Source organism: Onthophagus taurus, chromosome 1 (assembly GCF_036711975.1).
Source record: "Onthophagus taurus isolate NC chromosome 1, IU_Otau_3.0, whole genome shotgun sequence".
Taxonomy (NCBI): Eukaryota; Metazoa; Arthropoda; class Insecta; order Coleoptera; family Scarabaeidae; genus Onthophagus; species Onthophagus taurus.
The window spans coordinates 17,046,244-17,060,886 of record NC_091966.1 but is presented as its reverse complement, the minus strand read 5'-3'; the positions used below and the strand labels follow the sequence as shown (position 1 = coordinate 17,060,886).

Sequence of the window (14,643 nt, the reverse complement as noted above, 5' to 3'; positions counted from 1 at the left end):
GTGCCTGTGTTTTATGTTATTTTTTTTTAGAAGAAAATGTCAAGAGACAAAAAAGTTGCAGATTGAATCCCCCTATTTAAACCAAAATTTAAAATAGAAAAATTTAGACGCACTAAAAAGTTCTGATGCAAAGTATTATAGGGGTTGATTTTTTCACCGGCTTGTAATAACATTTTTGGGTTACAAAAATCGTCAAAAGGTATCATTTTATTAGCAATAGTTATTTGCCAAATTTCATTTTTCTAAATTCCTCCATAGTGGATTTATTAAATAAAAACAATTTTCCCCCTAACTTTAGAGGGCTGTTACTTGGAGGAGAAGGGGTTTTGAACAAAAAGTTTTATGAAAGACCCCCGCTTTTTGCTGAAAAATCACCCAGCGAAATCTTTCGCATCAATTTACACCTTACAACCTTGTATTGATCACTGAACGCTATGAACAGAAGAGAAATTTTTAAAAATTTGCAAGATGTGATGAACTACTTGCATTCTGAGCAGATAAAAGCGGATATATTAGCTTTGCCACTAGAAGTAGATGAGCTGATAGACGAGGAAATCCTTGATGAGGAAAATACTGAGGTTCCTTATGTACTTGAAGCTCATCAATGGAAGAAAGTGATGCGGATCCCACTAATAATTCTTCAATCTTCACAGAAAACGTCTAAAATCCCTAAAAATTCGATTACTGTCAGCTCCAAGGATTGAACGACAGTGATGAAGAAGATAATATACGTCGCTTAAATGTATTAGAACCTCCCACAGTTGACGATTACGTGTGGATATATGAAATCCAGCGTTTTGTCCGTAAGCAACTTCGGCCAATTGAGGAGAAATCGTTCATTACAAATCTTGGTAAAAATACAAAGTCAGCTGTGCTGCCGAGGCAGTGATTCACATACTCAGAAAAAAACAAACAGTAATGCGCTTTACTACACACATGCATTATTTAAAAGCCGAGGCAGCTGGGCTGCCGAGGCAGTGGAGACTACTTGATTACAATGACAGACGCTAGAGTTGTTTTTAATAAGAATGCGTTTCTTAAAAGCCGAGGTTGTCTGCAATTGTGATTGTAGAGCTTTTGCTAGTATAGAATGAGTCATTCAAACTTCTTTAACACCAACTGTATTAATAAATTTGCCGAGGCAGTGGTCCAAGTACGCAGAAAAAGACAAACAGTAATGCAATTTACTTCCACACCTGCATTATTTAGAAGCCGAGGCAGAAGAGACTACAAAAATCGCTAATTAATAAAAAACGTAAATTGAAGAAACCTAAGAAGGTAAATGTAAATTGGAATAAAATGGACCCAGCCTATGACTTATTTGATCTAGAAAATGAATATTTACAAAAAGAAGAAAATTTGAGAACTTTATAGAGCCAACAGACACCGGTGGACATATTTGAACAGCTTTTTGACGATGGTGATTACGGCTCTTTGCGACATGATTGTAGAAGAAACTATGAGATATGCTGATCAGAAAAATAAATACGGATTTGTGATCACAAAGAATGAGATCAAAATTTTTATTAGCTTTCTTGTATTTAGCGCGGCCACACATTACCATCTGAGCGCGATTGTTGTTCAGGCGACGACGATTTGGGATAGCCTATTGAGAAAAATGCTATGACTAGAGAGCTATGACCTATCTTGAAATAAAATCTTTGATACATACCAAAGCTCATGAAAGTAAAGGCGATAAATCTTTTAAAATTAGGCCGTTGTTAGATATGGTAAATGCAAATTTTTTAAATATTGCTATTTTTCAAGAAAATCTGTTGATAAATGACATAATTAAGGTATTACGGCTACCACTCACTAAAACAGTTCATAAAGGGTAAACCAATAAGATTTGTTATTTCTTTTTTCCTCATACTGGATACAGTATAATGCAAGGAAAGTGGATCACAATCAGAACCTCTCGGCACTGCAGTTATTTTGAAATTGCTAACTGCTGTAAAAAGTCCAAAAAGTTGTTGCTTTTATTTTGATATATTTTTTAGCAACCTTGACTTGTTTCGTCAATTAAAAGAAATGCATGTACGTGCAACAGGTAATATCAGAGAAAATAGGACTACAAAATGTCCATTGGGAAGCAAAGACCTAGTAAAGTTACCTCGAGGATCCTATATGATCATTGATGGCCAAAACAAATTATTGCTGGTAAAATGGAATGATAACAAATGTGTTTGTATGCACACAAATATGATACCATAGAACCAGTGCAAGATGAAGCAGAGAACAAAAATCAAAAGTGTAAGTTGCTCAGCCAAGGCAGTTTCACCATTATAATCCATACATGTGTGGGGTAGACCATCATAATTTACTTCTAGAAAAACATTCTATAGCGATAAGGGGTAAGAAATTGTACTGGTCTATTCATAAGGATAATTGATATAGCTGTTGTAAATTTCTTCTTGTTATATAGAAGAATTTATGGAAGGAAGTCAATTCCTATCGAAGATTTTAGGAAACACATTGCAGTGATATATTTAAAAATTGGTCACGGAACAAGTGTTTTGAAGGGTAGACTGCTCAGCGTTCCATCTTCCTCAAAATCCAAAGTTTTGGACAGTGTCGATAAGAAACGACATTTTATCGAAACGAGAGCAAATCAACGTCGATGTCAATTTCCAATGTGCAAAAGTCGACTGTTTACGTTTTGCAAAAATATGATATTACCCCATATGTGTTACTTGTTTTAGTATGTTTCATAACAAACACTTTAAAATGTAATGTTATATTTCTCAATATTTTTTTTTAAAGATTTATTCCGTGTGTTATAGATCAACCTTTTTTACAAAAACTAAGATAGAAAAAAACTATCAGTTGCTCTACTTAAATAAAAATGTACCCAACATACTTTCTTTTTAACAGAAAAAGTTATTTGGGCTTTAATGGGTTAAGAGACGCGCGGCTAAACCCGAATGTGGTCTAGTAAAATTTGAGGTCTGCAAAATTTTTCATTGAACTAAAACTAGAACTAACACTAGACCTAGAACTAAAATCATTCGGGTTTAGCCGTCTTAAGAGACGCACGGCTAAATCCGAATGTTTCGAGTTCTAAGTCTAGTGTTAGTTTTAGTGCTGGAGTTAACTCTAGTTTTAGTTGTTATTCAGCGCCAGATTATTGTATATCTTTAGTGAACTAAAAGTAGAACTAACAAGTAAATTAAAAATTTTTCATATAGCGGACTTATGGCTATAACGGACCCCTTATTAATCAGTTATTTCGAGGTTTTACTATACTTTCATTAATTTCTTGTATTTCTTTTTGATGTAGTACTCAACTCAATTGATGTACAATCGCTCACGCTGAATTGAGACATTTTTGTAATCATTCTACAAAATAACTGTTATTGGTTCATTTTGGTCATAACACGCAAACTGCAGCTTTCAGCTTTCATAAATTATTTACATACGATTGATTTAGTAATTTACAACAAACGAAGTGGGACAGCCTAATATACATTTTAAAATATAAAATTGTTTCGTTATTTTTGTCGTTTTCTCACTGGTAAACAGTCGTTTTCAAAGTCATTCTTACTTCAACAGAATAATACTGAACACGGCAGCTTGCTCACGCCGCGCCAAGAGTAATTACGGCCATCGACGTTATCAGCTAACTTCAATTGACAGCTAAACAATGGTGTGCAGACCCAACAAATCAACTTGTAGGGACGTTTCTATGCATTTCCCCTTGTCACGGTGTCAAGGGTGTTTTCTCTAAATAAACCGTCTAGACGAAAAGTAGGACAAAAACGACTTTTAACTATCGTACTCTCGGGTACTAGAGGTCACTTGTTGCTGTATTTCAACGACGAATAAATAATGGTGTTTTCGATTAAATGGATTGATATTTCCAACGTTAAACTGACTGCATTCTAAGATTTATTGTGTAATTAAACTTAAGGTAACTTCTATTCAAAAACTATAAATAAGGTATTCACAAACTTTGTTATTTAGTTTGTGAGAATAATATTTCTGATAATATCAAAGAGGGTGGTTACGCACAACCTGTACGTCATATTACGACCAAGGGAGAAAATGGGACATATGTTTGAGGTATAAAAGCTCTGACAAGATGTCTATAAATAACTTCATTCTCCGTCGGGTCACTTCATATCTCGAGATAAAGGTAGCGGACGTTAAAAGCGGTTATATAAGAGTTATGACCTAAGGTGGTGCCTTTATTTGAATAGAGGGGATGTTCGAAAATAAGCTTCTTTGTTATTTACATAACGATCCGGATATATCCCATTCATTTTAAATGAAATTTATTTAATAAATAAGGATACTAAAAGGATATCGAATTGAATAGAGGTTATGTAGAAAACTGTTATTCGTCACTTTAGGAAAATAAATTTGATTATTCCAACAAATGAAGCAAAAACTTCGACCGCTTGAAATAACATTGTACGCGTAAATGTTTGGACGTTAAATATAAATAAAGGCTGTTTATTGTAGCAATTGAGCACAGATTTTAATACTATTTGTAACGAAATGTATCGTTTAAAACGGTTTTATAGCAAATCACTAAGTTTTAAAAGTATAAAAAGAAATAATGATAGCATCTTTAGTGGCGTTAAGGAGAAGTTAAACGGTTCTGCGTTGACCTATAAACACTACTTGATAAATCATTTTCTTTTATTGTTTTAATCAATCAAAACGAATCTTAAAAATCTTAGATTTCTTTGTTGTAGATTTATTGTTGGTGTTATGATATTATCAAAAAAATAATTATTTGTGTATGTCAAGGTTGAAATTTTTTTCCTTATCTTTCAAATTTTGTAGTTAAAGCTTAAGTAGTTAATTCAGCTCAAAACTGAAGTTGTTTCTGAAAGTTCTCTTCAAAAGTTATCGCCTGTTCTTAATTTGATAAGACCGGCCTTGCAAGCCTATGCTAATTTATCATCGGTAATCAGAATCGTATTGAGCAATAAAAAAATGTTATCGAGTTCTATATAGACTGAAATTAAGCCTGGAAAGAAGTAAATGAAGTTAGAAAGTTGTTAATGGAGGTTAAAGGCAATATGCTTGCTGTATAAATAAGAAAACAGGAATCTGAATACCTAAAATTGAATACCTTGTAAGCCTGAAATTCAGAAGCTCGCAATTAACCAAGATTGTAAAGTCATAAACCACACAAAAAAGACTAACAATTGAAAAAAATAACAAATCAATATATTTTGGTAACAAAAATGATTAAACGATATTAATAGATAAATAAATTTGTACATGAAGTGAAATGAAACGTGACACTCCATTTATGACTGCAAATAACAACATCGTAATAAGTATTAAGAATAAAATACAAAACATACTGGATGTCTACATTTCCGAACACGCAGATAGTGCACCTGGCGAAAAGGCGATGCTACTGGTAAATATACAAGTCAAATCACTTTCCATTACCTTGGACTCCGATTAATGACCTTCCTATTGGGCTAACCAGGGCTTAATTGCCATGATAGCAGCAGTTTAAATGGTCTCATTTGGTAACAGCGGGATTTACTTCAGATAAATGTAATTTGTAAATCAATAACGAGAAATTTGTAGCTACTCAAGCACCATGTTGACAAGAGCTACTATCAGAGTACTTATGTCGAGAAGTCTGTCATCAAATCAGCATGAAAGAAGTGCCATGTTAAGTACGACAAATTCTAATTATGAATATATAATAAATAAATAAAGGCTGTTTATTGTAGCAATTGAGCACAGATTTTAATACTATTTGTAACGAAATGTATCGTTTAAAACGGTTTTATAGCAAATCACTAAGTTTTAAAAGTATAAAAAGAAATAATGATAGCATCTTTAGTAGCGTTAAGGAGAAGTTAAACGGTTCTGCGTTGACCTATAAACACTACTTGATAAATCATTTTCTTTTATTGTTTTAATCAACCGAAACGAATCTTAAAAATCTTAGATTTCTTTGTAGTAGATTTATTGTTGGTGTTATGATATTATCAAAAAAATAATTATTTGTGTATGTCAAGTTTGAAATTTTTTTCCTTATCTTTCAAATTTTGTAATTAAAGCTTAAGTAGTTAATTCAGCTCAAAAGTGAAGTTGTTTCTGAAAGTTCTCTTCAAAAGTTATCGCCTGTTCTTAATTTGATAAGACCGGCCTTGCAAGCCTTTGCTAATTTATTATCGGTAATCAGAGCCATATTGATAATAAAAAAATTTTATCGAGTTCTATAAAGACTGAAATTAAGCCTGGAAAGAAGTAAATGAAGTTAGAAAGGTGTTAATGGAGGTTAAAGACAATATGCTTGCTGTATAAAGAAGGAAACAGGAATCTGAAGCTCGCAATTAACCAAGATTGTAAAGTCATAAACCACACAAAAATGACTAACAATTGAAAAAAGTAACAAACCAATACATTTTGGTAACAAAAATGATCAAACGATATTAATAGATAAATAAATTTGTACATGAAGTGAAATGAAACGGGACACTCCATTTATGACTGTAAATAACAACATTGTGATAATTATTAAGAATAAAATACGAAACATACTGGATGTCTACATTTCCGAACACGCAAACAGTGCATCTGGCGAAAATGCGATGTTACAGGTAAAAATGCAAGTCAAATCACTTTCCATTACCTTGGACTCCGATTAATGACTTTCCTATTGAGCTAACCAGGGCTTAATTGCCATGATAGCAGCTGTTTAAGTGGTCTCAATTGGTAACAGCGGGATTTACTTCAGATAAATGTAATCTGTGAATCAATAACGAGAAATTTGTAGCTACTCAAGCACCATGTTAACAAGAGCAACTATCAGAGTACTTATGTCGAGAAGTCTGTCATCAAATCAGCATGAAAGAAACTCCATGTTAAGTACGACAAATTCTAATTATGAATATATAAGAAATCTGTGGAAGATTGAAAGTCCAAGCTTATGACATCAACACCATATAAACTAAACTTGTGGAAAAACAGAGGAATACGAGATGGAATAAACAACATAGTTAGATAAAATAACACCTGGGCGTTTCTTACAGATTTGATCAGCCACATTTGATCAGAAAATCATAAAGATGTTGTAGCTATATTTCTGAAAAAAAGACTACCTTCTCGCCTTCTGCTTAATTTTGGACATTATTCTGTATATACTAATATGTGCCTCATTATGGTACATCTTGCGATGTTGATATCCAACTTTCCTTATACCGCTAAACGGGCACCTACACGCCGCTAGCAATTTCGTAATTTTCACTGATCGGTTCTCGACCATTCTGTTAACATGGTCTCTCCAACCAATTCTTTGCTTTTTGATAGATACCCCGTTATAATTGCTGTTTTAGTTGTTTGGGCATACACTGCTGACTTCAAGTTTATATTGTTGCTTATGCAGACTCCTACGTATTTAAAACTCATTAGCTGTTCCACACTTTGTCCGTATATCACTAGTTTGCATCTACTTGGTTCTTTAAACACTGTAAGAGATTATGTTTTTTGAATTGAAATGGTCATGCTGAATATTTTTACAGTTGCTTCAGATCTATATAATAACTGTAAATTGTGTTCGTCTTAGGATATTAATATAGGATATGTTTGTTTCTCATTGTGGACTTGTCGTCAGTGGTCTAGACATTTTTGATAATTTTGTCGTCAATAACGTTGAATAGTATGGGACTGAGGATGTCACCCTGCCTTATCCCCGAAAGTACTGGTATTTTGTCTGCTCATTATGTATGTTGTGTTGTTGCTGTTCAATTATTTGATAATTAATTGCTATAATGTGTCGATCTATATTTCCCTACTTCGATAATTATTATTATTATTATTGATTATTAATTATTATTGATTTGACGGAGTATGAATATAGCGTTTATCTATTTTATCGGAACTCCTGTTGTTTTTCGACGATTCCTGTGTGTACAATTTCCTTCTTAAATATGGGTATCGACACACTTGTAGAATTTGCTTGCAGATAGTTATCTTATTGTAGAAAATGTGCAATTGGAAATGGAACGTATAATACGCAGTTCATTCTGAGCGCTTTCGTTAAGAATTTCTTCTGTACTTTATCATGATAATGTCGTCCTGCTTTTAAATGTTGTCGAGAATGTTTTGTAATTCTTGATAAAGCTCTCTCATTGTTTTTGGGACTTGGTACTATTTGAGGGCTAAAAACTATCTTCAAGCGGAGAACTAAAGAAATTGAAAACTAATTCAAAATATTATTTGTAAAGTAGGGAAGATTTTATACTACTTAGTTATCCTCTTGATTACATGTTTACATGCGGAAAATTCGCACAACTAAGTCTATTTGGCAAAAGTTCGTGGGCGAATTAAAATCCAAAAATGTATGCCACAATAACAAGCTACGAGTTTACAAAACAGTAATAAGGCCTATTGCTAGCCAAAGAATGTTGTTTTTATTTACAGTTTTTACAGAATATATTTTTAATTTCTATTAGCAATACGTTGTAGAGAGAATTTTCAAATTTTCCGAACAGAATACAGATGGGTGACATCATAAGATAGTGGAACCAAAGTTGTAGCACATTTAACGAAAAATATAAAAATAACATTGACCGTAATGCTCCAACCAACAGCACTTTTGAAAAAATATGGGCAATGATTCCGCCATCCGATAAAATACATTAAACGGTGGGCTTTTGTAGATGAAACGACACCTCAATAATGGGTTTTAGTTGTTACATATATAGTTAAATAGCTTTAACTTTTGCAAGTGTTGGTTTTTTGCAAGCTCGTAAATGAATGGACTAGCTACAAGTGTTGCGAAAGAAGACGAATTGATTCATTTGGATATTCCTCAAAACTACCCTTTGCAGCAGCAATAACTAGTGCGGTTCGCATTGTACATCATCTCTGCGGGTGCTTGTTATCAATTAGAGTATTGTTTCGACGATAATGTCGAAGATAAAATAAACGTAATCAAAATAAATTTGATCATGCCTTACATATTATATCAGTGCGCACCTGACTTTAGGTAAACCAGAAAAAGCGTCGATAGAATTCCATGAAAACCTACAAGCAGAGCTGGACGATATACCGCAAAACAGAATAGAAAGGAGGTGGTGGATAGGGTCAAACAAACATACAACGAAAATGTAACTAATAGAAATGGTGAAATGGTGACAAAATTTTGTGCACACAATGAATTGCCAAAAAATTATACATACTTCTCCCATGAAGATTAACATAAATACACTTTTTATATCGTTAACAACCGTATGTCTCTCCCTCAACAAATAATAGACATAAGAGTGCTGTCAATACAACTAAAAACAATTACTGAAGAAACGTGTATACGAAGTTTATACGAACATACGAAAACCCCATTGAAAGCACAAATAAAAACTACACAAAGCGACTCCCCAGAAGAACACGAGCAAATAACCAAAGAGCAAGTAAGAGAGACAATGAGAAAGGTCAAAAACGGGAAAACCCCAATTCAAGGCAACATACCAAACGAACTGATAAAATACGGAAGGAACAGCCATTATAAAAGAATACACGAAACTGTTAAATATCGCATTACAACATAATACAAATCCAGAAGAGACTACCGAAAAATCAGATCCAACAAACTAACTCTTGTGGACAAGATAGCCTCAATAATGCCAATTGCTGACGAAAACCATGCCTCAGCCCTCTGTTGTTCAACATAATAATGAATTGATAAAGGTATTTTTTCACAAACCGGTATTTTTTATAATATCGAATGGGAACAAATAGAATAAACGTATTATGTTATGCAGACGATGCAGTACTTATTGCTGAGTCAGAAGATGACAAAAGAATGTTACTGGTTTATAATAAACAGGCAGAAAAACTTAACATGACAATTTATACATATAGACCAAATGCGTAATCATTCCAAAGGAACCGCTGTGCAGCAAATTGGTAATAGAAAATAACATCATCGAACAAATCATGTCATTCGAATACCTTGGTTGCAAAATCACAACTACGGGGTTTCTGTATTATGAAATGAGAAAACAAGTCAATAAAGCTTCCGCAATATCTGGACACTTCAGATACCCAATGTGAAAAAACAAACACCTAACTACAGATTGTAAGTCGAGAATATACAAAACATGTATACGACCACTGGTGACATAGGATGCAGAAACAAGAACTGAAATACTGATACGTTTGATTCTGAGAACAGCCGAGATGAAGACCCTAAGAGCAATGATGAGATACGACAGGCAAAGAAATACAGCTTCAAGAAAAAAGTACAAAACAGATGACGTGGTAAGGTGGATAAGAAGAAGAAGAGAATGGAACGAGTACGTGAACCGAATGGGTCTCGACAGAATAGCCAAGATTGTGCTAACAACACATCACACTGAAGAAGACCTATAGGACGACCACCTAAGCGATGGTGGCCCATTTGGCAATGAACATCACAAGAAGTGCTGAGAAAGCGGGGAAACCGCAGGGAAATTGAAAATAAACAGGCGATACGCCTCTAGAAAGAGCAACAAGAAGAAAATAAATTTGCACAAAAATTAATTAGCTGTCAACTATCCCCGAATTGAAGAAGAATGCAGACATTTCTCGAAATCGCCGTAAAGTATCTTATTTTAATTAACAATATTGTTAATCTGATTTAATAAAATACTTACACATACAATGCTGCAAACAAACAAGATTTGACTAAATGTATTATTATTAATAAATATTATTACAACATTTATGTATAAATACAAGCCGCGTTGTGAATGCAAACTCAAATATTTCAAGAATGAACAACCATTATAACCAAATTATATTGTATCCATTCATTTCATATTAATTTATACATATTTTAATCGAATTTTCCTGTATTCGAAATATATCAGATTTATTTCAAAGTGACCTAGAAAAGCTTTACTACAAAACATTAAGTGTCTAATACGACGTAATTAATCATTTAAGGTAAACGTTCATTTAAAAGTTTAAATTCTACAATTGAGATTTATTATAAGCCGTTGTATCAACAATAAATACGTATTTAAAGCTGTAAATTGGGTTTAAGTTTATCGCCGGGATTCTAAATGACCCGATTATGAATCAAATTTATATTTTTTTTTAAACTTCCCTTGTTTTGAAACAAAAGCTCGTGTTAGTCAGGTTTCTCCGATTTAGTTCCGCGTAAAGTTCGGCACTTAATGCTCTACCCAACGCGGCTTCGAGTTAACTCCTATAAAACTTTACAAACACCAATGCTCGGGAATTTACCTCGTATCCCGAAAAACTAGTTAAAACTTCCCAGTCGCTCTCCCCTGGTGCCGAGCAAACAATAAAAATCGAGTTTGATAAGCTTACTTGACGTAGTTATTTCTATTATAGCTACCGTGATTGAAATTTAAATTATTTTTTCGTGTAACTGAATAAAAATTTCTTTCAAAGAACCACTTAATAGTTTTAGTCTATTTCAAGTTGATGTTTAAAAGGGTTATTTTAACAATTATTTAAAAAATTCAAAATAACTTACTCTTCCACTATTATCTGTACCATTGATGTCTGCATCCGCAATACCGACCAAAGCAGCCCTTCTAAGTATGTCCCTGAGAAGCCCCTCTTCGCCATCCCTGGCAGCTCGGAGCAGAAGCTGTCCTCCGGGGTTTGGGGCCACGGGGGCCGCCGTGTTTGCAGTGGGTGACAGGGTGCCACGAACGTAACGTCCCGTGGGATGTATGCGAGTCCTAACAGCAGGAGATGCGGTTACCGAAACGGGAACACAAGTCGCTAAAATCTCTTCGTCGTCGTCTTCGTAATCCGTCTCCAAAGATGCCAAACAACAAGAACCGTTCCCTTTAGGCTCTTTCCTTACTTCTTTAACTTCGCGCCTAGTGTTGTATGTTGAGCGCTCCGATTGGATCGAATTCAAACGTACGCCTCGCGCTTCAGCCGAACGCGAACTGGCGCCTGAACGATATTTCAGCTGCTGATCTCCCGCCGCGACGCGTTTTAGAGACTCCGAAAACGTGTTCGAGCGGGTTTTGTTGGCGCCCTCCGCCGGCGGAAGTGTAAAACGGACTCGACGGTGCTGAAAATGTAAAAATAAAGGGTTCTGTTGTAGTTTCAGCAGTTACAGGTGTTTCAGTTATTCTTATTTCTTATTTCAGACGGATTTAAATCTAAGTCAAATTTAATCGCAGGAATTTGAAACTACTTTATGTAAACTTAGCAATCGTAAAAATTTTAACGTAATTATAGTATAAACATTTCTTTTTCGTGGTTGTATTCGGAGAAAGTTCAAGGTAAATTTTGAATAAATGTTTATAAGAGCGTTTATTTATAAGTTCATCAACAGATATTAAGAAGTTTTTGGTGTAGATTTGCGATGAGTCTATTAAAAAAAATTATTTGTTGAAAAATTTAAAAATCTAACATTAATCTGTTACCAACAACATTTTCTTAGAATATCTATTTTTTTATTTTGTGAATAATGTCCCGTTGAAACAAAAAGATTTAACTTCTCAAATTATTCTCTTGAATCCAGGATAATATGGAACTCCACGTGAACTTGTTTACCCGTTTCAGTTGCGTTAAAGCAAATATTTTTATAGTATGTTGTGAGATGATGGTTTTACGAGCATAAAACCTTTCCAATCAAATCGATCTTAAGGTGTTTCGTATTTCTCTTTAGAGACACAATTTACTTTTTTTTAGTATAAGTACTGTTTGACTTATCTTCTCAATCAATCTTAATTTATGTTAATTTACAAGGAATAACTAACGATGAAAATCAACGACACATCGAAAAATTTATGTTCTCTATTATCATTTCCGTGCTAACGAACGAAGCTGGCGAAATTGTTAATGTAAGCAAATACCAATTCGTGAGCAACGCGTACATACTTTGTTAAATAGTGTGAGTTTATGTACGTGCTATTGCAGGAAACGATGCTTACACAGCCCCGGCGTAAATACCAAACATCCTAACAACTCAATCTATATTTAATCGATGGATGAATGCGATGATGCATTCTGAAAATATTTGTAATAATAATTATAGCTCGTATTAACTTAATACCCCAACCAAACAAAAATATTCTAATTATAACATATTTACTTACGTTTTTGTTAACACCAAACTTATCAACTTCTTGACATTCATTTTTTAAGGATATCTTCTTTGTTGTTCTTGGAAAAGTTTCAGAATTGACAACTTTATTTGATAATCGAAGTGGTCCTGATACGGGACTTTTAGATCCTAAAGAACCATATCTTAAAGAAGGAAGTTCCGCTATTCGCCGATTAATAAATCTTGATGGATTTGGAACCACAGCCTAAAAATCAAGTTAAAAGATTAGATATGAGGCTTAAGTGATTTTGAACAACAATATCTCATTCGAAAGCTTAATCCTTGGCCAATACGAAACTATTGTCCGATTAATTATTGCAAAAACTCCAAAATATTGCAAAAGCACACGAAAATAACACTAAAATGATCTTTTTTAGGTGGTCATAACTCGTAAACGATGTACTTGATTGTGAAGATCTATACGTCATTCGATTTCCCATAGTTTCTTCTATCGAAATATAATGCGCGATTTCAATTTTTTCCCGTTAACCTTGTACAGTCCTTAGAACAAAACCGCGTTTTGGAACATGCAAATCTTGTACTTAAAAATATTGCTCTTTTATACTTTCACTCTCTCAAATGCATGAATATCGAGAAAAATTCGAATATGTGAAAACTAGATGAAATCGGGGTTTTACATCTTGTTATTGGTAGAGCATGGGATCCGGAACGTTTTAAAAAAAAAGTTTTATCATAAAAGTTGTAGCAAACTTTATTTTTAACAATATTGCTTCTTTACACTTTTGCTCACGGGATTCGGAACGTTTTAGAAAAAAAGTTTTAGTTAAAAGTTGTAGCAACTTTGCACTTTTGCTCTCAGATACGTAAATATCGAGAAAAATTTAAAAAGGTGAGAATTAGATGAAATCGTGGTTTTACATCTTGTTGTTGGTAGAGCACAGGATTCAGGGCGTTTTAGAAAAAAAGTTTTAGTATAAAAGTTGTAGAAAACTTTATTCTTTCCAATATTGCTACTTTGTACTTTTGCTCTTAGATGCTTAAATATCGAGAAAAATTTTAAAAGGTGAGTATTAGATGAAATCGTGGTTTTACATCTTGTAGTTGGTAGAGTACTGGAGTCGGAACGTTTTAGAAAAAAGTTGTAGCAAACTTTATTCTTTTCATTATTGCTACTTTACACTTTTGCTCTCAGATGCATAAATATCGAGAAAAATTTTAAAAGGTGAGAATTAGATGAAATCCTGGTTTTACATCTTGTTGTTGGTAGAGCACAGGATTCAGAACGTTTCAGAAAAAAAGTTTTTGTATAAAAGTTGTAGTAAACTTTATTCTTAACAATATTGCTACTTTACACTTTTGCTCTCAGATGCATAAATATTGAGAAAAATGTAGAAAAGTTGAAGTTACATGAAATCGTTGTTTTACATCTTGTACTTGGTAGAGTACTGGAATCGGAACATTTTAGAAAAAAAGTTGTAGCAAACTTCATTCTTTCCAATATTGCTACTTTGCACTTTTGCTCTTAGATGCATAAATATCGACAAAAATTTTAAAAGATGAGTATTAGATGAAATCGTGTTTTTACATCTTATTGTTGGTAGAGAACAGGATTCAGAACG

The 14,643-nt window shown here is 33.6% G+C and overlaps 1 protein-coding gene across 2 annotated transcripts in view; it reads right to left on the bottom strand.

Annotated features, from left to right (window-relative positions):
• The window catches only part of LOC111415754 (ankyrin repeat domain-containing protein 33B-like), a 74,073-nt gene that overhangs the window by 41,739 nt on the left and 17,691 nt on the right, over nucleotides 1-14,643 (bottom strand). For both annotated transcript variants that reach the window (XM_023047600.2, XM_023047601.2), the window contains exons 3-4: nucleotides 13,056-13,268; nucleotides 11,468-12,022 (exon numbers count right to left, since the gene is read on the bottom strand). In XM_023047600.2, coding sequence (XP_022903368.1) covers nucleotides 11,468-12,022; nucleotides 13,056-13,268 — 768 coding nt within the window. The remainder of the gene's footprint in view (nucleotides 1-11,467; nucleotides 12,023-13,055; nucleotides 13,269-14,643) is intronic.